At 31.6% G+C, this 24,791-nt stretch overlaps 1 protein-coding gene across 1 annotated transcript in view; it reads left to right on the plus strand.

Annotated features, from left to right (window-relative positions):
* LOC143253571 (uncharacterized) overlaps positions 1 to 24,791 on the plus strand; it is a 55,246-nt gene that overhangs the window by 24,597 nt on the left and 5,858 nt on the right. Inside the window, exons 9-17 of the mRNA XM_076507648.1 lie at positions 7,762 to 8,517; positions 14,673 to 14,751; positions 15,556 to 15,697; positions 16,509 to 16,564; positions 18,685 to 18,923; positions 19,415 to 19,445; positions 21,769 to 21,909; positions 23,719 to 23,850; positions 24,351 to 24,539. Coding sequence (XP_076363763.1) covers positions 7,762 to 8,517; positions 14,673 to 14,751; positions 15,556 to 15,697; positions 16,509 to 16,564; positions 18,685 to 18,923; positions 19,415 to 19,445; positions 21,769 to 21,909; positions 23,719 to 23,850; positions 24,351 to 24,539 — 1,765 coding nt within the window. The remainder of the gene's footprint in view (positions 1 to 7,761; positions 8,518 to 14,672; positions 14,752 to 15,555; positions 15,698 to 16,508; positions 16,565 to 18,684; positions 18,924 to 19,414; positions 19,446 to 21,768; positions 21,910 to 23,718; positions 23,851 to 24,350; positions 24,540 to 24,791) is intronic.

The raw sequence follows: 24,791 nt of genomic DNA on the forward strand, positions 1-24,791 counted from the left end.
TTTTCATTAGTAGAGGTGATATACGAATTCGTAGCTTTCTCTTTCTCAGTACGTGCTGGGCCTGAAAGAACCTCTAAATTTCAACTGTTTAAACAAAGTCACTTTCTTCAGACAAATGTCTATCATCCTGGCGAACTCTCACTTATAAACCATTATGTGAATTTCTCAGTATACCTACAGCCCAATGTAATAATGTCTGCAGTATATCTAAGTGGTCTCCAAAGAACATAGAAAATGTCTTCATTTATAAACTCTGTGAAACATATCATGTACATAAAGTTCATAACTAAATTAACTATTCATGTCGTGGTGGAATTTTGGGCAATATATCTTTAGACTACTGCACGTTTAGTCTGTTACTACATCATGTTATAAGGGGGAATTCTTCAACCTTGATAACCTCTAAGGAAAACATATATATATATATTTAGCAGATATCTAATCCTTGTATCGACTTCAGTGAAAGCAAAAAACACAACAAAAAACGATGTGGTTCATCTGTTATTTCGCTGATTGTTTTTAACATAACAACAAGAAACATCCTTCACACAATACTGGATTTCTACATATTATTTCATTAGATTTGTCATGTACTATTTTATTTTATATGCTCAGAAAAACTAGTTTATTGACTATTATAAACTTCAAAATAGGTTCCCCTATATAAATATTGAGATTTGCAAAGAATGTTACAGTAACATATGATGCATTATCTTTCAGTTCACTTATATTTCATATAAATATTATTAAGTAAGATAATTGTTTATTTATCACATACAAATCAGTATTCTGTGTTGTTATGTATCAGACGAACCATAATAATTCTTATTTTCAATTATTGCATAACAACTCGTGTATGAATCACAACTTCCCATACAACTGTTATACATTATAATCATATGACTACTTTTTTGGTTTAGTTCAGTATGCAAGATTTTTAATATAGTGCATAAACGAAAAAATTATGAAAACTTCTTCTGTTATGTAGAGTTCATTCCACTTCACAACAAAAACAGGCTGAGTTCACTACTTACGAAGATTAAATTGTGCCTACAGCATTCAATCAAAATATCCAGACAAAACCAGTCTACAAATACTAGGAAAACACAACTCATTCCCACATTCACTAACAAAAACTAACCTAATTCTACTCTGTCCAGACTAAATATCTAATGTCAGGTGCCTAGTTTAACCTTCTATGATGCATTACAGAAAACAGTTCCATATATTTTTTTATATAAAACTCGTGTTTCATCATATCTCAGTATGTACTGAGTGGATATCATTAATATATGTAATTAAAAATCATTGACTTAATAAGTATTACATCTACTTAAACATTTATTAACAAAACTTTAAATTAGGAAAAGACTTTATCCGAACTGTGTCACACATAATGTACATAAATTCTAATTTTGGATATTTTAATAACAAAAACCTGTGAAATAACTGATAAAAATGAAAGGATTCTTCATAAAATATTTCAATTTTGTTGCTTTTATTACTTCTTACAACAAAATATGTAATCTGAAAAAAAGTCATTTTTTTCACATTTTATAAATCCATTACTTTCAGTGTTTATCATTACAGAATGTGCTTTACATTCAAACTTAATTTTATGTTTACTACATTGTATGTGTAGTTTAATTTAATTACCAATTTTGTATTAATTGAACTTAAATATCAGTAAACAAATGACTTTATTTATCATTTTTACTTTACATGATGATACAGAGGCTAAACTTACATTATTTGACATTCTCTTCCTTGAGATTGGAGAGTAAAGAAGGAAGTTATTTTCTGTTTTAAGCTGCTACTTCCATATTTAATTTAAAACTCACATATTTGTAATTAACTATTATTGTTTACAAATATAACTTACCACGTAACTTCTTCGTAATATTATTCTTTAGACCAGACATATAAAGAAATAACAGTATCATCTATCTTACAATTTAGTTTTTGTTTTTCAATTTTATCTAAGAAGTAAATTCTACTGAAACTTGGAAACCTTTGGATATTTAGGATTAACACAAATTGAAACATGTATGGATTATAAAATCCTTGCTGTCAAGATTAAATTATCTTTCATACAATTCTAGTACATTTCAGTTAACACACAATTATTGTATGCTTTCTACTCAATTAAAAAGCATATAACATCTATTAATTGTTCAGGTTTATAGCTAAACATTCCTAGTGCGTATGTGCATGTGTGTTTTCTTATAGCAAACCACATCAAACTATCTGCTGTGACCACCTAGGGGAAATCACACCTCTGAATTTAGCATTGCAAATCAAAAGACTAATTGCTCTCCCATCGGGGGACCAGTACTAGTAAATTAGCAAGATTGCTTGTCAAAGACAAAAGGAGATACATTTTATTTTGAATTATCTTTCAAAGCATATGGCATTTTCTTAGATTGACATTTCTTTTTATAATATGTACTGCCAGTGCAATGTCTATTTTTGTGATCGAAAAGCAAAAATTCAAGGACCAGCATTCAATGGAAGCTTAGAAATTTTATACTGATAACATCCAAATATGCAGCTACGATTAATAAAGCATAGAAAAGTGCTCCACTAGTAATAACAGTTTATCTTATGGAGCCAACAGTGTCTATCAGGATTGAAATGAACATTATTCACTCTTGATGAAAAACAACAACAATCTCTTGATTGTAAATAAAGATACAATATTGAGCATCTTATTTCTACAGTATCTATTTTCACTGACATAAAGAAACACATTTTACAGACTCCTGTTCAACAGCAGACCCGAAGTCTCACGTCGAGATACCCACTTATGTCGTGTGGACAAGTACTACAATAGTGTATGACGTAGTGCTCTCCTATAGGGGCTAGTCGAACACCTAGTTACAGAATCACAAAGAACTTGTATTCAATCTATTAAAAACCGAAACGTACGACGGCTTTCTTGAATTGTTTCCAAATGCACAGCAATAAGCCTAAGAGTGATAATATTTATTTAATGGTCCTTTACTACATATTTCCAATGAGAAGAAACGAAACAGTACCTAGACTGTGTAAGCATTATACCAAGAAGCCGGCATTATGTTTTTTAAACGAGGATTTGTACAGCGCATGAAAAATAAGACAAAGGTTCATCTGGAGAAAATAACATTGTTTAAACAACTGGACTTTAGAGACCATTTTCAGGACCATCACATCAAATAAAAGAGAAAAGTAAGATTGCACATATCACCTCTACTGATTGAAAGGTTTCTCACTCCTATTATTTACAATGAACTTCGGCTCCCCAATGTTCTTTATTTCTTGGTTCTGAACAGGGACCTTTCTGTTTCTTTTCATCAGGTAGAGCCACCTGTTTGGCATTTTAAACCAAGTTCTAAACTCCTTGTATTACTCCTCGTTTTCCATGTATGGCATCTGACTGAACAGTCTGTTATCCTAAAACTAATGCCCCTTCCTTCAGAAAAGGTATAGTTCGTGATCCTATTATTACTGACTATCAGTATATTAAAGTAAAGTTTCTTGCTTTTTCATAGACAGCTGGTTTATCATAAAGTACTCTCATGATGTTATAGATGAGAAAATGAAGTGTTTTGATGACTCTCCTCTATTCAAATGAGATAGGCCAACCCATGTCATCCTTTATATATATCTCAATAGTTTAGAGACTTTGTTTAAAAACAGGTCTATAATGAAAATTTATAAAATTTTCATTGATCATTTCTCTGTCATGACTTTCAAGTTGAATGATTCATGTTAGATATTATAATATTTGAATAAACATAAAGAGAATAAAATCTACCATTCATATTAACAGTATATGGAGCTATAGTGGTTTCTGGTGATTATTGTTAAACCCAAGTACTACTTGTACAAAATACAAGATCAAATAATATAGCAGCTTAACCATTCATGTTCACACTTACATTTCGTCTGTTTTTCCATTTAGACAGATAGCCTTTCTTAAACTGATAATTGACTTTAGTAGAACCTACTTGACCATTTTATTGTGGTGGTGGATTGTAAATATTTTTTTCACATCACAGATTGATTAGAGTAATTAAAACCCATTATTTGTTTGTTATGAATTTCGTGCAAAGCTACCTGAGAGCTATTTATCCCGAATTTAGTCATGAAAGACTGGAGCGAAGGCAGCTAGTCATCACTATCTACCGCCAACTATTGGGTTACTCTTTTACCAAGGAACTGTTGGACTGATTGTCACATTACAATACTCCCACAGCGAGAAAGGCAAGCATATTTGGTGGGATGGGAGTTTGAATCCGCGATCCGCAGATTGCGAGTTCAGCACCCTAGCCACCCGGACATGAACATTCACTGTACTTATTTTAATACTCCAATGACACGACTTATTATAGACAGTTCAGCACCCTAGCCACCCGGACATGAACATTCACTGTACTTATTTTAATACTCAATGACACAACTTATTATAGACAGTTCAGCACCCCACCCGGACATGAACATTCACTGTACTTATTTTAATACTCAATGACACAACTTATTATAGACAGTTCAGCACCCTAGCCACCCGGACATGAACATTCACTGTACTTATTTTAATACTCCAATGACACGACTTATTATAGACAGTTCAGCACCCTAGCCACCCGGACATGAACATTCACTGTACTTATTTTAATACTCTAATGACACAACTTATTATAGACAGTTCAGCACCCTAGCCACCCGGACATGAACATTCACTGTACTTATTTTAATACTCCAATGACACGACTTATTATAGACAGTTCAGCACCCTAGCCACCCGGACATGAACATTCACTGTACTTATTTTAATACTCCAATGACACGACTTATTATAGACAGTAACCAGATTTTTCAGTACAGTAATATAGTTGTAAATTCCACGATGAATAAAAGCGGCTTAATATACCTTGGCTGTTTGTTAAAAATAGACTGTATGCAAGAATGAACTCCCTAGTGGAGAAATTCAAAGCTGCTAAGATTAGTTGAACATTATGGTGGTACATTCAATGATCCTGAGGTGAAAAGATTCCATCCATAGGTGATTACAGGCAGGAAATGGAAAGATTTAAAGACACTGGAAAGTGTGCTCAGTAGGATGAAGTTTATGAAAATTCTGGGAGCAATCTAATTAGATAAAAAAGAATTAAGGTGGCAGCCTTTTAAGTGGTGTTTAGAGTAAGATAACAAGTGAAAAAGGAGATAAAGTGTGAAGATGTAGGAGTGTTTGAAAAGGAGAAAACACTCTCAGCAAGGAGAGTGGTGGAAATGTGAAGGTACTAAACATTGAAATATGTCACGGAATATGCTGTGGAACATGGAATCAGTACGAACTAAGTCTCTGATTTATTTAGTATACGATCAGTTAACAACAAATGATCACCTGAAGAGTTGTGATTGGCTAAGAGCAGCAGGTACACTTGCTTTTCCTGTTGCTGGTACATTGTAGCATTTATCATATACTTATGTCACTGCACTACAAGTGCATAATCAAGTTCTGTCTGTGTTTAGAAGAATAATGAAGAAAAGATGTGAAGAAATCAACAGTATGGAAGAAGGAGCCAAAGTAATCAAGTTCATTGACGTAGTGTAAAAGGATGACAGGAGAAGGATATACCAAATGATATTTTAGAAGAAACAAGAGGTTAGCAGATCTGTGGTTTTTTTTCTTCCAGCAGAGACATAAAGTGTTGAAACAGTGTTGATCGTAAAGCTGACAGTGCCATGGTAAGATAATATAGAGTGGATAGTAAAGATTGGTTACAAAGTTTTTGTTACTGGATCGTGTCTGTACTTTGTAGTCAGGTAAAGTGAGAAGTGAAGCGATCAAAAGACTGCAGAGTCAGGCTCTGCATTGATATAGGTGGAATGAGTCCAGAAGAAATTTCTCAGCTCCATCACAGTTCCAAACCCCATCCAGCTGACTGTGGTTGCTACAGCCACTGAAATCTTTCATATTGGTGTGTGTATCGAAATTACTGTAGATCATGGTACCATCCAATTATGAAAAGGGTTTGCTGTGACTTGTCCACAGTATGACGGATCCAGAAACCAGCGAAAAACTAGACATAATGTTAGTGCAGTTTTATCACAAACCTACATAAAAAGCCGTTTGTTCCTCTAGTACAATCAGACACTAACGAAAATCAAGATACTTTTATGTGTAGTTCTATCGCAAACCAGCATAAAACAAGATGTTTGTCCATGTTGTACAGTCAGAAACCAGCGAAAACAATGTATATATAATATAATGAGACAACTAAAAAAAGTATCAAGTTTGTTTGTGTGACACAATCAGAAACCTACAAAAACCGAAAAACAAGATGTTTCTCCGTGAAGTACTGTAAGAGAATAACCAATTGGATTGTTTATATTAGAAAACTATGAAAACTGCATGTATTGCATGCCACCAGAAAATAATGAAACATTGTGTGCGTGTATGTAGTATTTTGTTACAATAATGAAACATTACTTTCTGTATGTGTAGTATTTTGTTACAATAATGAAACATTACTTTCTGTATGTGTAGTATTTTGTTACAATAATGAAACATTACTTTCTGTATGTGTAGTATTTTGTTACAATAATGAAACATTACTTTCTGTATGTGTTACAATAATGAAACATTACTTTCTGTATGTGTAGTATTTTGTTACAATAATGAAACATTACTTTCTGTATGTGTAGTATTTTGTAAAAATAATGAAACTGTGTGTATGTAGTATTTTGTTAAAATAATGAAACTGTGTGTGTGTAGTATTTTGTTAAAATAATGAAACTGTGTGTGTGTAGTATTTTGTTAAAATAATGAAACTGTGTGTGTAGTATTTTGTTAAAATAATGAAACTGTGTGTGTAGTATTTTGTTAAAATAATGAAACATTACTTTCTGTGTGTGTAGTATTTTATCAGGAAAGAATGAAAAGCAAGACTTCCCATAAATATAGCACTCTATCACAAAATATTTAGAAGTATTTAGGACAGAATAATATTTTATGGCTTTTTGCCAGTCTTGTAGCTTTGTGATCAGTTTTTAAGTTTAAAATATGTGATAATTTTGCAAATATAACGCACATATACGTGATCATTTTCTATTAGATGTTCGTATATGATCAGTTTGTAAATGTTATATATGTATTTATATATGAGCATTTTATAATTCTAAGATATATGTATACATATTTATAGATTTGTGAGTGCAATATATATATATATATATATATTCGTCATTTGATAAATGTTTGGTATATATATGTTTGTGTATACATTTTATAAATATTATATATATATACATAGATCACTTTTAGATTGGGAGCTAATAATATAGAGGTTAACTAGCAAATATTCTAGGATGTTGTTAAAGGTATAATCTTCACAGAATAAATATCATGGTTGAAAACCCAGAGTTACACTTTTAAAGGTCCATAGATTAATTGTCAGTGTTAAATGATGAAGTATTTATTACACTATATAATATCTGCAAGCTAAGTTATAGTTTATAGTTCGTATGACTTATGGAATCAATTTGACTTTAATTTGGAACAGTTTGTGCGGAGTTACATAGCAAAAACGTAATCCCACCACCTCAAAAAGGGCTTCTATAGTGACTTATAGCATTTCTTCATTCATAGAAATACATATTAAATTTTTAACTTCAGTTATAGAGTAAATTCTCTGTTTAATAATGGAAATCTTTCTTATTCTCCAAGCGTTTAATTTACTGTTATTTGTTCAAATTACTTATTTGATTTTTTACCAGCTACGACATCAGATTTTGCTCTGCTTATAATTTGGAGAAAAGTGGTAAAGTACCTACAGAAAATATTGTCTGTTCACAACAGCCCCAGTGTCTGAATAACACCAGAGTTATAGAACACTGTGGTAAAGTACCTAAAGAAAATGTTGTCTGTTCACAACAGCCCCAGAGTCTGAATAACACCAGAGTTATAGAAAACTCAAGATCGAATATTCCAAAATTCCAGACAGCATTTAGAGATAAAAAATATACTAGTGAAAATATAAAAAACATCCTCCCACCAAGGTCTCAAACAACATCTACTGCTCCTAACGAACACAGCGCCACTTTCTCACTGGTTTCTTCTTCAACTGGAATATGCCGAGCCCTAGTTCATTGTGTTGGCTCCAAGAAAACAGAAGACAAAACTGTAGAAAACCATGCTGAGAAGAAGTTGCCTCCTCCATACAAAGAAGCTCCACAAACTTTAGGACAAGATATTTCCAAATCTTCCTCTTCTCCTAGAGATACTTCACCAGATGGCTCTACTTACGATATTCAAAGCAATATACCCTTGTCTCAGCGATCTAGAAGACGCTCACTAGAGAGACAGTGCTCAATCCCAACTGACTTAGCAACAGCTTTTCCAAGACTGTTAATGCTTGCGGCCGTGAGTGAGCAAAGTGAACAACTGTCGTCTTGTGAAGAGAGTGATTCTCAGGAAACTGGAGCCGATGAAACTGGGTTTCCACGAAACTCAACAAGCAAAACAGAGAAGAGGTGAGTTATCTATTTACACGTCATCTTGTGAAGATAGTGATTCTAGAAAAGCTAAACCTTATGTAATTGGATCATAAGTGAATTCTGGGTTCTTCTCAGTATATAATTTAAAGGAAAAAATGAGTAAAATAATATGAAAATAATAGGTCTTTTTCTATCTCAACGTAAGTGATAATGAAACTAAGAACACTCATTTAAATAAAACTCCTACGCTCTTTTCGATTTGTTGAAAATCATTATATGATTGCACAAATTCCTCTTTTCTTGTTTCACAGAAATGTATTGATATAAATTCTGGATGTGAAAATTCAATACAATATTTAATAATAGTATACAAACCTTAATATATTATGAAAATGTATAAATTGATCCAAAGGTCCGCTCCAGTGTAGTAAAGTACTTGAAAGTACTTTATCCTATACAGGGACGGATTAAGGGCAATTGATGCCCTAAGCACAGCCCAACAATGGTGCCTCCCTTGGCCCCTCCACTGCTTCACTGACAAGACATTAAGACTCAGTAAGTGCTGAAAGCGAAATAAAAGTTTGAAAATTTATAACCCTTCTTCAGTTTTCTTCCAGGCCAGACCCCACAACTATATTAAATAAAAACTATTTATTTTATTTATTTAACAGATTGAGTATTGATCAAAATCAAGCAATGACTGAGGCCTTTTATTTAGAAATGATGAGGGAAATCACTTGTTTGATTAATGACAATTAAAAAGAATTATTTTTACTGTATATTTGTTTTCACTCTGAATTAACAATTCTCACTTTGATGTTAACAACTTCACACTTTAATTTTCACAAATTCACACTCTGATGTTAACAAAAATGAAAAATTTACTCAAAACCCTTTTAATAAAAAGATTCTCATTTTGATGCTAACAATTTCTCACTTTGAACGTAAAACCCTGTAAGTAAATCATTTACTTTTACCTTTATATTTATTGAAATTTTAAAAAGTTTTCTTCTAGATATTTTTTAATTGCAAAGTTTTTGATCAAGTTCTCAAAACTAATTTCACGTAACAAATCTGCTTCTACACTCAGCAGAGACAAGGCATCTAGTCTGTCTTATCACATAGTTGTTCTGTTGGGATTTTTAATATGCTTCAGTTGAAAAAATGAACGTTCAGCTCTGCAATTTGGGACCATTACTGTTAATAATATACGCAATGAAATGTCTACATTTGGAAACGCACACTCAATTTTGTCTTATTAAATTATTTTATAAAGTTTAGGATGACTGAATCTGGTTTTTACAGTTTTTGTTGCACTGAACTTAGGGCGCACATATCAATGAAACTGCTGAAGCTCGGCAGAGAGATTAATGTCCAAGTCATCTGGGTAAGCATCAATTAGCTTTCTGGAACACAGATTACATTTCAGTTTCAACAGATGAAGTGACATCATTTGGCACATCACTTAGGAAAGAAAATCTGTTTGTTATTTCTTTGTAAACCTCTCCTCTTCTCGTCAACAACTGTGTAGAAGGTGGTGATACGAAATTTATTTCTGACATTTAGATCTACATCTTGTGCATCTCCATCACTGAGTACATTCTTTCTGACATGTTTGTGAGTTTGAGCTGTATTGTAATCAACATCTGGTGGTATTTCCTTTGCAACTGCTTAAAATCTTTCAAAGTTTTCCCTTAAAGTGCATAGTTAGTCAGCTAATGACCCATACAGATCTGTACAGGTTTTCAAGTTAGCATTTTCATTCTGCAGAACTTGACTTGCTTTATGAAACTTTTCCAAAATCTCATCCCACGTGATCAACATAAAAACAAATTACAGCTCGTGCATCTTATTTGTAATATTGTTTACTTCTCTTCTAACGTCTCCCTTTTGTGACAGGTCTTCAAAACTACTGTTATTGCCATAGCATGTGCCTCCCATCTGGTATCAGAGGGATTTTAACACGCTTTCATTTCCAAGACAAGCTTTAAGAATTTTCCACTGGCTGGATGAGGTTGAAAAAAAAGGTATAGAACAAATACACTGTAGAGAAACAACTAATGCCACTTGACAGCAGTCAACAGCACTTCACCCTACCAGATTTAGTGAATGAGTTGCGCAGAGCACATATATGGCAAACTTATTTTCTTCTAAATTCTTTTGCTGCATCCCCTTATGACACCCAGACATGTTAACAGTATTGTTGTAAGACTGACCGCTACATTTGAAAAATTAAGTTTACAAACTTCATGTAAGTACTGCAATACCTGGTTTGCCATTTCCTTGTTGGTGTGGTTTTTCAGTTCCAGAAAGGTTAAAAAGCGTCCAATAGGCTATCCATCTTTTAAGTATCGAAGTACAACTCTTAACTGATCTATATGTGATAGATCTGGCGTCGAGTCAACTGACAAGGTAAAATAACCAGAAGAATTTACTTCATCAACAACGAATGTGTGGACCTTTTGAGCCATTGGTTCAATGAGTTCTCCACATGCGGTTTTGGACAAGTATGAAGGATTTCCTTTTCCAGAATTTCCATATTTATAAATGTGCTCTGCTAAAAATGGACCAAACGGACTTATGAGCTCAAGCAGCCCTAAACAATTCCCATTCTGCAGTGAACCAAAGTTTTCATCTCTTCCTCAAAAAGCAAGGCCACATTCAGCTAACGTACAAACAACAGCTATTACATGCTCCAAGACATGCTGATTGCACTCGTCATTAATTTGTTTTTCCAACTCTTGTCACAAGCCTAAACCTTGTCTGTGAGTTAAGTATGTTAGCATAGAGTAGTGAATGGTGCTTCTTTCATGATGATCAATTACAATAGTATTTTGCCAGTCACTGAACCCTTCTCTTTCAACAAAACACGAGGAAAAATTAGGGGTAAAAGTTTACAAACAAAGCAGTAAACTGACCCTGTTGATAATGAATACAATAACCACTCTCTCTTGTATTGCTCACCATTGGCTTTTACCCCAAAAAAACGTTTTTTTTTAACAGAATCTCGTTGGTTTGCCGCTACTGAAAGTCTAGCCAGATTTGCCATATGGCCCATTGTGGTGTTGAAAGTCAGTGAGTCCACAAGCAATCCAATAAGCCACATCATCAGCAGAGAAATCAAGTCACAATCATGGATTCTTTCCTTTAGTTTCTTTATCTTTTGTAGACTGAAGCATTTTACTATAGTCCAGTAGATTTTTATTTTCAGCAATTATTTCAACTTCTTGTTGTCTTGTAGGGCAACTTGCATCAAAATTAACACTAAAAATATCAGAACAGGCAAAGAAAGATCATTTGTGAGACTTGTGCCAGTTGAGCCAGCATGTGACACCTCAACGTCATCATGATGTTCTGACCTTGAAATGGACAAAGTGGTACTTGTAGGTGTGAAGCTTGGTTCAACTTCAATATTGTCAGAGTCGGATGCAGTACAAGTGACTTCTGATGAGTTTTGATTTGGAAGATCGTGTTGTGTAAGCTGAGTGAAAAAATTAGTCAGCTTTCCAGTCTTGGCCACTAAATCCAAAGCCTTTTATTGGTTCTTTATTGCCAGTTTTCTCTTTTGTGCACCACTTAATTGAACACATTTCATCTCGCAGTCTGAAAAATACAAAAATAAAAATAAAAACACAATAGAATATGAGTCATATATAGTTACAATGATTAGAGAAACACTGAAATTCATAAAAAAATGTAGGTAATGCAGTCAAACATATTAAATTCTAGGTCTAGTTTCATTAAGGTTGTTGCTATGTCAATAGTAGAAGCAATGTCAATAGTAATATACAAATCCATTCTGAGCCAAAAAGTATTCCCAAATAATTGGTGATCAACAACACATACTGTAGTAGCCTGTATACACAGTGATCATTCTGCACACATATATAACATATAATCAATTATAAACTGTACTGCACATTTAACTACTAAATACTGGGTTAGGCTTAGGCTAGAGTATCTTAATCCTAATCAAATATATAAAGAACGAGTTATAAACTCAACTTTGAGCTCAGTTTTGACCTTGGTCCAGCATGGCCAGGTGGGTTAAGGCACTGGATTTGTAATCTGAGGATCGCGGGTTCGAATCCCTGTCGCATCAAACATGCTCGTCCCTTCAACCGTGGGGGCGTTATAATGTGACGGTCAATCCCTCTATTGGTTGGTAAAAGAGTAGCCCATGCGTTGGTGGTGGGTGGTGATGACTAGCTGCCTTCCCTTTAGTTTTACATTGCTAAATTAGAGACGGCTAGCGCAGAGATTCCTCCTGTAACTCTGCTAGAAATAAAAAAATACAGTTTTGACCTGGGGGCTTTACATGAGCCATGAAACCATACATCTATCTATACATAATATGTCTAGTGTAATAGGAAATCGGTTTACCAGCACCGTATGTGTATGAAGGAAGTTTAGTTTTACCATAAAGAGGGTTTAGTGCGTTTCATTGAGACAATTTTGAACATGTAAATCACCAAGTTGTTTGACAGTAATATGGTACCATCAAAAATTGATTGCTTTTGTAAAGGCTTTGTAACAGCTCTTTCTGAAGAAAAATATTTGTACACTCAAATATAAAAATGTGCTCATGGATTTAAAATTTCCAAGACGGGCGTATTCCTTATACTTAACGGTATTTGAAAACAAAGAAACACATATCAACTTGGGAATATACAAAAAAAGACCTGGAACAAGCAGTACCTGGGTGTGTATGTGTTTTTTCTTATAGCAAAGCCACATCGGGGTATTTGCTGTTTCCACCGAGGAGAATGGAACTCCTGACTTGAGCGTAGACTTACCGCTGTCTCAGCAGGAGACACCAAGGTGATCGTAAGTAAACTTGTAACAGTAGAGAATCCCCGAGCAGAAAGATGTTCACGTGTCGCGAACAACGTGATTGAAAAGCCACACAAGAAGTCACATGTATACTTGTTGTTTATCTGTTCATGTGCCCCATAACTAATACCTGGAGTATTCATGCTGCCACATTCCAGTCAAATGACTGGACGCAGCATCTATTGAACATCATATGACTTGACTAATGAAATGGGTGCAGAGAAGCCATTGTTGTCGTAAAGAAAACGCAATATGGCAGATTTCACAGAGAATAGTGGTGAACTTTAGACATGACAGAGCTTTTTGCATCCGAACTAAACCGATGAGCCATTATTTTGATGCATCATCATACACAGCATGACCAGACACGATGACATAAACTGTAACGAAGTGATGAGGTTCCAAATTATTTATAACTACCTGAAAGTTATATAGAATGATTTATGAACGGTTATCTTAGGTTATGTAATTGTAAAAAACGTCCATTAAAATTGCAAAACATAAAATGTGAAACCGCAAGTGTGTACATTTCTTACCCTGGACCCAACAAACCTTCATACTAAATTCGGTAAAGATCCATCAAGAGGGTGCGAAATAGTTATAAAACAAACTCAAAAACATCCATAAAAACTGCACAACGAAGAAAATGGAAATTTGTTTGTGGACCCATGGATCCAATGAAGCTCCGTAGAGAATTTTATGGAGAATTATTTATACATATGTTATTATAACATATACTTATTCTCTGTGGTTGCAGTGTATTACATTATATTGCTATTTTGTTTTCGAAACTTTGTCCCCAGTTTAGTTGCTTATCTCTAAAAGATTTTCACAAAAAAGTTGTATTTTAAAATTGAATTTTTTTCAGCTAAAATCAATAAGTCATAATTTATTGTTCTCTGAAGTTGTTTATTTTACAAACCAGCACAGCACTCATTGAATTAATTCATTGGTCGCTTCTTGTGGTTAATTAATCAACTTTCATATGTTAAAAAATTTAGTTGGTATTACTAAGAACTATTTAGATTTACTCAGTGAATCGCTTATTTAAAATAATTATTTCTTTTATACAAAACAGTGTAGGTTTTATTACTAAAAACCATTTGATTTTAAACAGTAAATCGCTTGTTTGTAGTAATTAGTTTTCATATGTGAAACAGTATGAGTTGTATTACTAATCAACGCTAACATCAGGGGTTCGATTCCCCTCGGTGGGCTGCGCAGATAGCCCTATGTGGCTTTGCTATAAGAAAAACACACATGTATTACTAATAATTATTTAATTTTACTCAGTGTCACGTGTTTGTCGTTGATGAACTAAAGCTAATAACATATATTGAATTCTTTCTTTACACTAGTGTCTTAGAAACCGAAAACAAGAATGGTTCATTAGCAGTTACAAGACAACCTGATGGAATGAGAGAAACAACTAGTCACGTGAGTTGTTTTCTACATGAAACCGTGTATTGTGTTTGTTTTGAATTTCGCTCAAAGCAATCCCTAATTTACCAATGTAAGATTAGAGGAAAGGCAGCTAGTCATCACCACCCACTGCTAACTCTTGGGCTACTCATTTATCAATGAATAGTGGGATTGACCGAAACATATAACGCTTCCACGGCCGAAAGAGTGAGCATATCTGGTAGGACAGAGATTCGAACCTGCAACCTCCAGATTTCTAGTCGAGAACCCTAATCACCTGGCCACGTTGGGCCATTATTAGTGATAGTTAGGTGTATTATACATGAAATTATGTTGGTTACATATTTTAGAAGTATTAGTGATGGTTAGGTTTATTGTACATGAAATTATTTTTGTTATATATTTTAGATGTATTAGTGATGATTAAGTTTATTTAGGTATAATGAATAGAGATATATTTTATTTTTTGTGTTATAGTCAAAGTGAAGAATCAATTGATTCCTTTATAAAACCTTAATGACTGTTGAGATATCTGTCTGTAGAACCTACAATTTCATATTTATATCTTAACCTGGAAGAGAGACAGGATATCTTCATTAGATTGTAGTGACTACAATCTCTACTTAGAGTTGATAAAGATATCGACGCTTTATAAGGTTTATATCATAGAATTCCTACGTAAGTGATAATTTTGTGTATAATTTGATGGTTATTGGATGTATTTGGAAATAATGAAATTTAGCTTCTTCATAATCCAACCTGAAACAACACGTTGTATTCAGTTTGGTTTTAATGAAGGTAAAAATGTTCGTTTTGCAGATTCCTAGATCTGAAACTGATAAATTTAATAGTGGAGTTCTCTGTAGAAGTTATGATGATGAGGAAGATGAACATGAAGCCAACCATAGAACAGACACCTCGACAGCTCGTAGAAGAAAGAAGAATACTATAAATGGAACAGGTATTTATCACATATTTAAATCTAAGTATAAAATGTTAAACCAGAAAGTGATTATGTTTAGCTAATTTTTTTATTATACGTAATTATTTTCAGCTGATTTGTTGATTTATATTTAGCTAATTTGTTGATTACATGTAATTATTTTCAGCTGATTTGTTGATTTATGCTTAGTTTATTTGTCTGATTATGTTTGATTAATTTGTTGATTTTTGTTTGATTCATTTGTTGATTTTTGTTTGATTCATTTGTTTAATTATGTTTAATCTATTTGTTAATTATGTTTAGTTGATTTGTTTATTATGTTTAGCTAATTTGTTAATTTATGTTTAGTAGATTTGTTTATTATGTTTAGCTAATTTGTTAATTTATGTTTAGTTGATTAGTTGATTATATGTAATTATGTTCAGCTAATTTGTTGATTTATGTTTAGTTGATTTGTTGATTATATTAAGCTTATTTGTTGATTATGATTTGTTATTTGATTAATTTATGTTAACTGATCTGTTGATTTATGTTTTGTTCATTTGTTTGATTATGTTTAAATATTTATTGATTTATTTCATGCTACCTTTTCCATCATGATGTTCATTTTTCAGTGTACAAGTATTATGCAAGCTTCTGCAGCCATACATTTTATGTCTCTTAACTGAAGAACTAAGTGGTGTAAACTCTATTTGCAACATGTAATTAAATTTTGATTTGTTTGGAATTTTGCACAAAGCTACACAAGGGCTATCTGCACTTGTAATTAAATAAAAATTATTGTATTTTTACAGATAGTGTTTAACCTCTATACATTTTTAAATTTCAGGAAATTGTCTTTGGGACCAAGAGAAACAAGATAGGGTCCTAGCAACACGAGTTTCGGTACATTCTTTATTCGTTTACTTGTTAAGTGATTAGTAGATTTATGATAATGAATAGAGATTTGATAAAAACTTACTGAGTTTTAATAATTTATTTATTTATGAAGATAACTAACATCTTTAATTTCAGATAAAAATTTAATGGTGAACTGAAAGCACTATTTAAACAGATATTTTAATTCTTGAATTACTACATTGAATTAGAAGTTCTGAATGCTGATTTTGTAATCATATGTTATGTTAATTTATTCATTTTGACAGTTTGTGAAGAATTTTCAGAAACATCTGACATTTTGTTTGAATTTTAATGATGTGATTTATATGTTAGTCACAAATTTTATTAAGAGTATATTTAGTTGATTTACTGATTATATTTAATTGATTTATGTTCAGCTGATTTATTGATTTATGTTTTGTTCATTTGTCTGATTATGTTTGATTAATTTGTTGATTTTTGTTTGGTTCATTTATTTATTTATGTTTAGCTGATTTGTTTATTTATATTTAGTTGATTTGTTGATTATGTTTAGCTAATTTTTTGTTTATACGTAATTATTTTCAGCTGATTTGTTGATTTATATTTAGCTAATTTGTCTGATTATGTTTGATTAATTTGTTGATTTTAGTTTGGTTCATTTGTTTAATTGTGTTTAATCTATTTGTTAATTATGTTTAGTTGATTTGTTTATTATGTTTAGCTAATTTGTTGATTTATGTTTAGTGGATTTGTTGATTATATGTAATTATGTTCAGCTGATTTGTTGATTTATGTTTAGTTGATTTGTTTATTATATTTAGCTTATTTGTTGATTATGTTTTGTTATTTAATTAATTTATGTTAACTGATCTGTTGATTTATGTTTTGTTCATTTGTTTGATTATGTTTAAATATTTATTGATTTATTTTTAGCTGATTTATCAATTTATGTTTGGCTGATTTATTGATTATGTTTATTTAATTTGTTGGACATACTTGAATGAATTATTGCTGCTCCTAGGTTTTTCCATATTTACATGAGTTCCACATTATTTTTTCAATCTAAATCTATACTATATATAATTTAACCATTACATTTTTCCCAATATGTTGTTTATTAAAACTTCTTATTATTGAACTTATCATACTTAACATCCTTATATTGTTTATTAACACATTTTATTATTTAACTTAACCCACTTTAACATCCTAATGTTGTTTATTAACCCATTTATTTATTGTACTTGTCACACTTTAACATCCTAATATTGTTTATTAACCCATTTTATTATTGTACTTGTCACACTTTAACATCCTAATGTTGTTTATTAACCCATTTTATTATTGTACTTCACACTTTAACATCCTAATGTTGTTTATTAACCCATTTTATTATTGTACTTGTCACACTTTAACATCCTAATGTTGTTTATTAACCCATTTTATTATTGTACTTCACACTTTAACATCCTAATGTTGTTTATTAACACATTTTGTTATTGTACTTACCACATTTTAATATCATAATTTTGTATATTAACCCATTTTACTATTGAACTTATCATACTTAACATCCTTATATTGTTTATTAACACATTTTATTATTTAACTTAACCCACTTTAACATCCTAATATTGTTTATTAACCCATTTATTATTGTACTTGTCACACTTTAACATCCTAATGTTGTTTATTAACCCATTTTATTATTGTACTTCACACTTTAACATCCTAATGTTGTTTATTAACCCATTTTATTATTGTACTTCACACTTTAACATCCTAATGTTATTTATTAACATATTTTCTTTCTGCATTTATCACACTTTAACTATTGCAAATTTGGTTAATGTTCTAAAAATGTTCTTTTCAGTCTTCTTGGATTTTATGTCATCATAACTGTAAGACAGAGTGAAGTGAGGAGAAGACATATAATCACAGTTTTCCTTAAAAAATACTATTCCACAACCCCATTGTTGTTTCATAAACACTGATGATTATTTCATTATCAATTTAATACTCCATTCTGATTAAACATGAAAGAAGGATTATTAAAGGTAGATAACAAACCGAAACTGTGACAAACTTTAAACGGTGCTAAAATATATGAAAAGAAGATAAATTCATTTAATGTTTTGCTGCAGGAAAAATGGAAAAAACGGGAAGGAGTTTCCAAAAGCAAGAATCTTATGCCTGACCTTATGGAAACTTCAGAAACAGAATCAGCGAAGGGTAGTGCAAGTGGGAGTATGGAGAGTGAAACTGCTGATCTACCTGGTACAGATGTAGTAATTCCACCCCAAGGTGGCACTGATCCTTCATTTCCAAGCAACTCGGATGGCTTCTTACGGCGACTTGGATTACACAAAGATAGTCCTTTAAGGTAACAAACCAGGTGTTACATATATCACCATGTACCAAAACAAGTGATACATATATTACCAGGTAACAAAACAAGTGATACATATATCACCAGGTAACAAAACCAATTGTTATATAACTCACCAGTAACATTAAATTCTTGATAATATTATTATGAGATTGGTATGTATCTAAATCATAATTAGGAATATAAAAGTTTACTTATGTATTTAATTACATTCAGGAATAACTGAGTAATTTTATTCTAGATATTTGCCAAACAAACAAACAAACACAACTTAGAATATGGAGAGATTAATTGTAATTCCGATATAAAACAAACAGATGTAGCTAGTAGATTTGTTTTTAGTATACTCAATTTGAATACAAATAGCATATCAATCGCATATAGAGAACTTTAAGATTTTTGATTTAATTAAGTTATCTTGAGTAAATAAAAATTTTAAAAAGTGTATGTTTTTCTATTTATGCCATGTTCTTTACTTGTTTCAGCAATGATTCTCTTACAGAACAGGAAATTGAGGTAAGAAAACATGAACTCTGTATCCAATTTTTTTCTCTCATTGAGGGCTCTATTTTTCTATCAGTACTTCCATATTTTCTATCAATATACACCAAACTGCATGCGTTTCTTTCTATTAGTATATATGTAAACTACTTCCATTTCTTTCTATTACATGAAGTAGTTCTGTTTCTTTCTCTCATTATATACACAAGCTAATTCTGTTCACTTTTACAGGTATAGGTGCATTGTACTTCCACTTCTTTCTCACAGTATAGACACAATGTACTTCCACTTCTCTATATCATTGTATCTTTCATATTTTGTATTCTGTAGCGTTGTTTAGTCATATTAGGTTAAATTCAGTGTTTTGTTTAACATGATAGGTTCAGTATCTTTTGCATCATGGTTTTATAATTTGGTGTGCTTTTATTTATTGTTTGTTTACAAGCGATTAGTTTAATAAACAATATTACTCATTGACAAAGTAGAAAGAGGACAGTGATTGTGTCGATTTGATAAACAACTGCATACAGGTTATCCGTAAATTATCTTACCAATTTATAAAATTAATAACTTTCAAATTATTATAGATAGGACACTGCAGTTTTAATTATCTTGACATAAAACTTTATTCTTATCTTAGTAAACTTCAACATGTGTACTGTTTGTCTTAGTGATATCCTATCTCCCTCCAGATGTTGTTCAGTTTCTCGGGAGTCACCTTATTATTGCATTGATTATTATTCACAAAATTTCCTGATATTGGGCATGGATATCAAACTTACGTGATCTTTCACAACTCATCACATGAAAAAATCCAATGGGGTGATATCAGGGGAAGGTGGGGACATCATGTTGCCCATTTCTACAAATCCAACTGTCTGTGAATATGTTATTCAGGAATTCCCACACATCAAAACTCCAGTGTTGTGGAGCACAATCTTTTGAGGAATAACATGAGGGGCAAGTTGAAAGACAACAAACAACTTTAGCATGTCTGGGAAAGTTGTCCCAGTCATAATTTCTTCAATGAAGAAAAATGGGTCAATAATTCTGTCATGCATCAAACCATGCCATACAAGTAGGTATTGTGACCACCAAATATGGACATGAAGCCCATTTACATGGCCAGTGACATGGAATATAGCCTCATCTGACAACCAAACTTTTGTCAGTTATTTTTTATTCTTTCTATCAGATAGAGGATTTCCATTGCAAAATTGTCTTACCTTTGTCCATCATCTGGTTCGAGAACCTGCAATAATTGTATTTTGTAAGCATTCAAACGAAGTTGTTTGTGTGGAATTTTGTTCATTGTGCTTTTTCACCAGTTGAGGGAAGCACAATAGACTTCTTTGTGCTTCTAAGAAATAGCTCTTGCAAACGATTAACTGTTGCATCAGATACACTTGGATATTCTTTTGTTGTAACACACTACAAGTTGCTAGTAATGTTATAAACAAAGCTCTTGTGGTTGGTACGTCTTTTTCATAATTTTCTTAGTAATTTTGTTGCACTAACATGATTGATTTGGATTCAGCAAACCAAACCACGCATTATACTATTTTCTTTCCCAATTTCTATTTACACTTTCTATTTTTTCTAGCAATGCTTCTACAATGTATTTGCAATAGAAGGAAGGAAAAAAATATTATGATTTTTCATCAAGTTAAAACTAAAGTGTTTTATAAAATTTTTAAGTTATTTACTTTAAAATGGGACATATAATTTATGGAAACCCTGTGTGTTGACAGACCAGAAAGAATGATATGTTAAACTAATCAGTAACTTATAAAAAGATCAAATGTTTAGATCACGCTCAAATTTCTACCTAACTTACTGATACTAGAAAAATTAAATGTTTAGATTATGCTCATATTTCTTAGTAGCTTATTAGTAGTAGAAAGATCAAATTTTTATATCTCATTCAATTTTTACTTTAACTTTTTGGTAGTAAAAAATCATATGTTTAGATCACATTCAATTTTTGCATTAACTTATTGGTAGTAGAAAGATCACACTGCAATTTCTCAATAACTTATTGGTAGTAGAAAGATCAAATGTGTAAATTATATTCAAATTTCTCAGTAACTTGTCAGTAGTAGAAAGGTCAAATTATAGTTCATGCTCAATTTTCTTATTAACTTATTGGTAGTAGAGAGATCAAATGTTTAGATGACATTCAATGCAAATAGAGATCAATTAGCTCTTTTTAACCACCATTAAAGTCATTTTGATAAAATCTTAGTTTTATTGTATGTTTAGATCATTTACAAAGAAGTGATCTTCAGTTATAAGTACACAGTAGAATTATTTTTAATGTTAAAATGTTTTATTTCAGAGCAAGTTTGGAAGTTTGGCATTAGCTTTTAAAATAGACAAGTTGACTCTGAGCAAAAGGCTTGACCTACAACAGCGACAAAGGGACACAGCTGAGAAGAATGTAGAAAGTGAAATGAAGGCACTGAAAGAATCTTTAAATGTAAGCTCCTTGCTATCATTGAGAATATTGCCTCACAGAATGTATAATTAATATAATATGCAAAAGGAATTTCATTTTGTTGAATCTCTTATATGAGGAAAACTTTAAAAATAGTGCACTCTAAAAAAAAGGAGATGTGTATAATACACTGACTGTGCACAATTTACTTGTCAGTACTGTTATAAGCTGTTCTAAAGCATATATATATATAAGATATCAATAAAAGTCCTTAGTGTATACAGATCTAATAAGGACCATCATTATCACATATTTGTCATCACTTTGTACTACATTACGATCAAAGTTAGTTAAGTACAAATATTCTATTGATTATAAGAATGTATATATGTTCAATATAATTAATTACTTCTTGTATCATGAACATTATAAACTCATGGTTTTCATTATTTGTACAAGTATTCATCTGTAATATAACAGAATTCTGCTGACATGACTGTGTAAAGTCTGTATGTGAAAAATATTGCTATTATGAATTGTTGATCTCGAGTATTATACAAGTCTTCTAGTTAATTATGTTAGATCAGACTATTAATTATTGGTTTAATTATAGTTCTTATCCACTTAGAAAGCTTCCTTTAATCAGAGTTGTATGATAATAAAGGATGTACTTTGCTATAATCTTAGGAATTCCTATATTGATACATTTCTTGTGTTTGTATGAAGTTTTTATTATTGTGTATGATGGATTTCTTTCTAATTATTACTTAAGCTCCCTATATGACTGATTCCTCCTTATTATGACTCTTTCAAATCTTTATATTGTATTTAATAGATTTCTATTTTTGTTATGACTGTGTCAAATCTTTATGTTGTACTTAATATATTTTTGTTTGTTATGATTGTTTCAAGTTTGTGTGCTGTATTTAATGTCTTTTGGTTTTTATTTTTGTCAGATTTCAGTTGTTTTTTTTGTTATAACTATTTCAAACCCTTATGTTGTATTTAATGGATTTCTGTTTTTATGACTGTTTCAAGTCCTTATATTGTATTTATTGGATTTCTATTTTTCTTATGACTATTTCAAATCTTTATGTTGTAATTAACAGATTTTTGTTTGTTATGACTGTCTGAAGTCTGTATGTTGTTTTTAATGGTTTCTGCTTTCATTATGACTGTTTCAAGTTTGTATGTTGTATTTAATATATTTCTATTTTAGTTATAACTGTTTCAAGTCTTTAAGTTTTATATAGTGGATTTCTGTTTTTGTTATGACTGTTTCAAATCTTTATGTTGCATTTAATGGATTTCTTTTTGTTATGACTGTTTCAAGTCTTTGTATTGAATCTAATGGATTTCTTTTTGTTATGACTGTTTCAAGTCTTTGTATTGAATCTAATGGACTTCTTATTGTTATCACTGTGTCAAGTGTCTAAGGTAAATCTAAGGCATTAGATCTTAATATCACAGATCATATTTTTCCTTGGGTGAAAATAAAAATATTCTGTAATATAGTCAATAAATAAATAAATGTTCACTGTATAATATCAAGTAATAAATTAGTGCAGTGCCATTATATTATCACACACCTAAATTAACTTAAGTTGGTCTATGGTGAATTATAAGATACTTATATGTAAATCTTTCGTTTGCTGACCAAAGCTGTACTAAACAGCTTAAAATAGGCAAATCTTCTATCTATAGCAGAGGATGTGGGAAATCAAAGAATACATTAGGCATCTACTGAAAAAAACAAACGTAATATGTAGTATAATAATACATTTCTAATTATAATGACTCAATGTTATCTTGTTGGACCTCATGAATTTCTCTTATTATGCTTGCTTGAAGACTCTAAATCATCAAAGTATCAGTCAACAAGTGAGAGAAATGATTATAAAGATTCAACAACAAGTAGACGTTCTTCAGCAGTCTACCTCCAGGGTATCTGGCCGAGCTGAAGTCTATGGTGCTGTGCAGCAGGTATTGTTCTTACATCTGTTGTTAAGTTGAAGCCATAGATAAATGATGCTGTTTATCAGTAGTTTTCTTTCAATAAGAATACTGCTACGGTTTTGTCTAAGGCCAACGTTCTAAATGCATAGTACTACTGAATCCACTACTGCTCATGAGCAAAGTGCTGTCTGACAACCTTTTGAGGACTTCTGGTTTAACAAAACTGTGTTACATCTAACTTTTAGCATCAAACACATGTACAATAGGACATGTCACATGTAGCTTTTAATGTAAGATAGAAATTTATTAACAAATTTCTAGTGTAAGGTAAATGTTAAATAAGATAAGCCACATCTAACTGTAAGAGTCGAATGACAAATAAAATGTTACATGTAACTGATAGCATCAGATAAATGTCAAATAAGATATGTCACATCTAACCGTTATTGTAAGATAAATGTTCACTGAGATATGTCATGTCTAACACTACACCTGACTACTCTGATTTCTCATCCTACCTCTGATAGGAAGAGAAGATGAGTCGGGCATTTGATGTAATGTTCATGTATGTAGAAAATTTAAAGCGACTTTATGAAAAAGAGCACCATGAATTGGAAGAGGTTCGACGCTTGATGACAGAAAATCGTACCTCTGGTGAAGAAAGCAAAGTACAACGATCAATCCGTTCCTCGATTGTTGCAGGTGCTCCAAAGCCTGTAAGTATCTTACCTGAGACCAACAGTTTTATTAAGTTGGATAACACGAGAGTAAATAATTGTAACTGTTTTACAAAAGCTCAGTTACTAGTCTGTTTAAATATACCAAGTATAGAATTCTAGGAAGTACAGTTAGAACCAAAAAACAAACAATCTTCAATAACACAATGTAACAAAAGTTTTACTTTTTCTTGTTCATGGGCAGAAAGTGTTATTTCCCAATTGTTTATGCCTAAAGTAAATGGAAAAGAC

Source organism: Tachypleus tridentatus, chromosome 6 (assembly GCF_004210375.1).
Source record: "Tachypleus tridentatus isolate NWPU-2018 chromosome 6, ASM421037v1, whole genome shotgun sequence".
Lineage (NCBI taxonomy): Eukaryota > Metazoa > Arthropoda > Merostomata > Xiphosura > Limulidae > Tachypleus > Tachypleus tridentatus.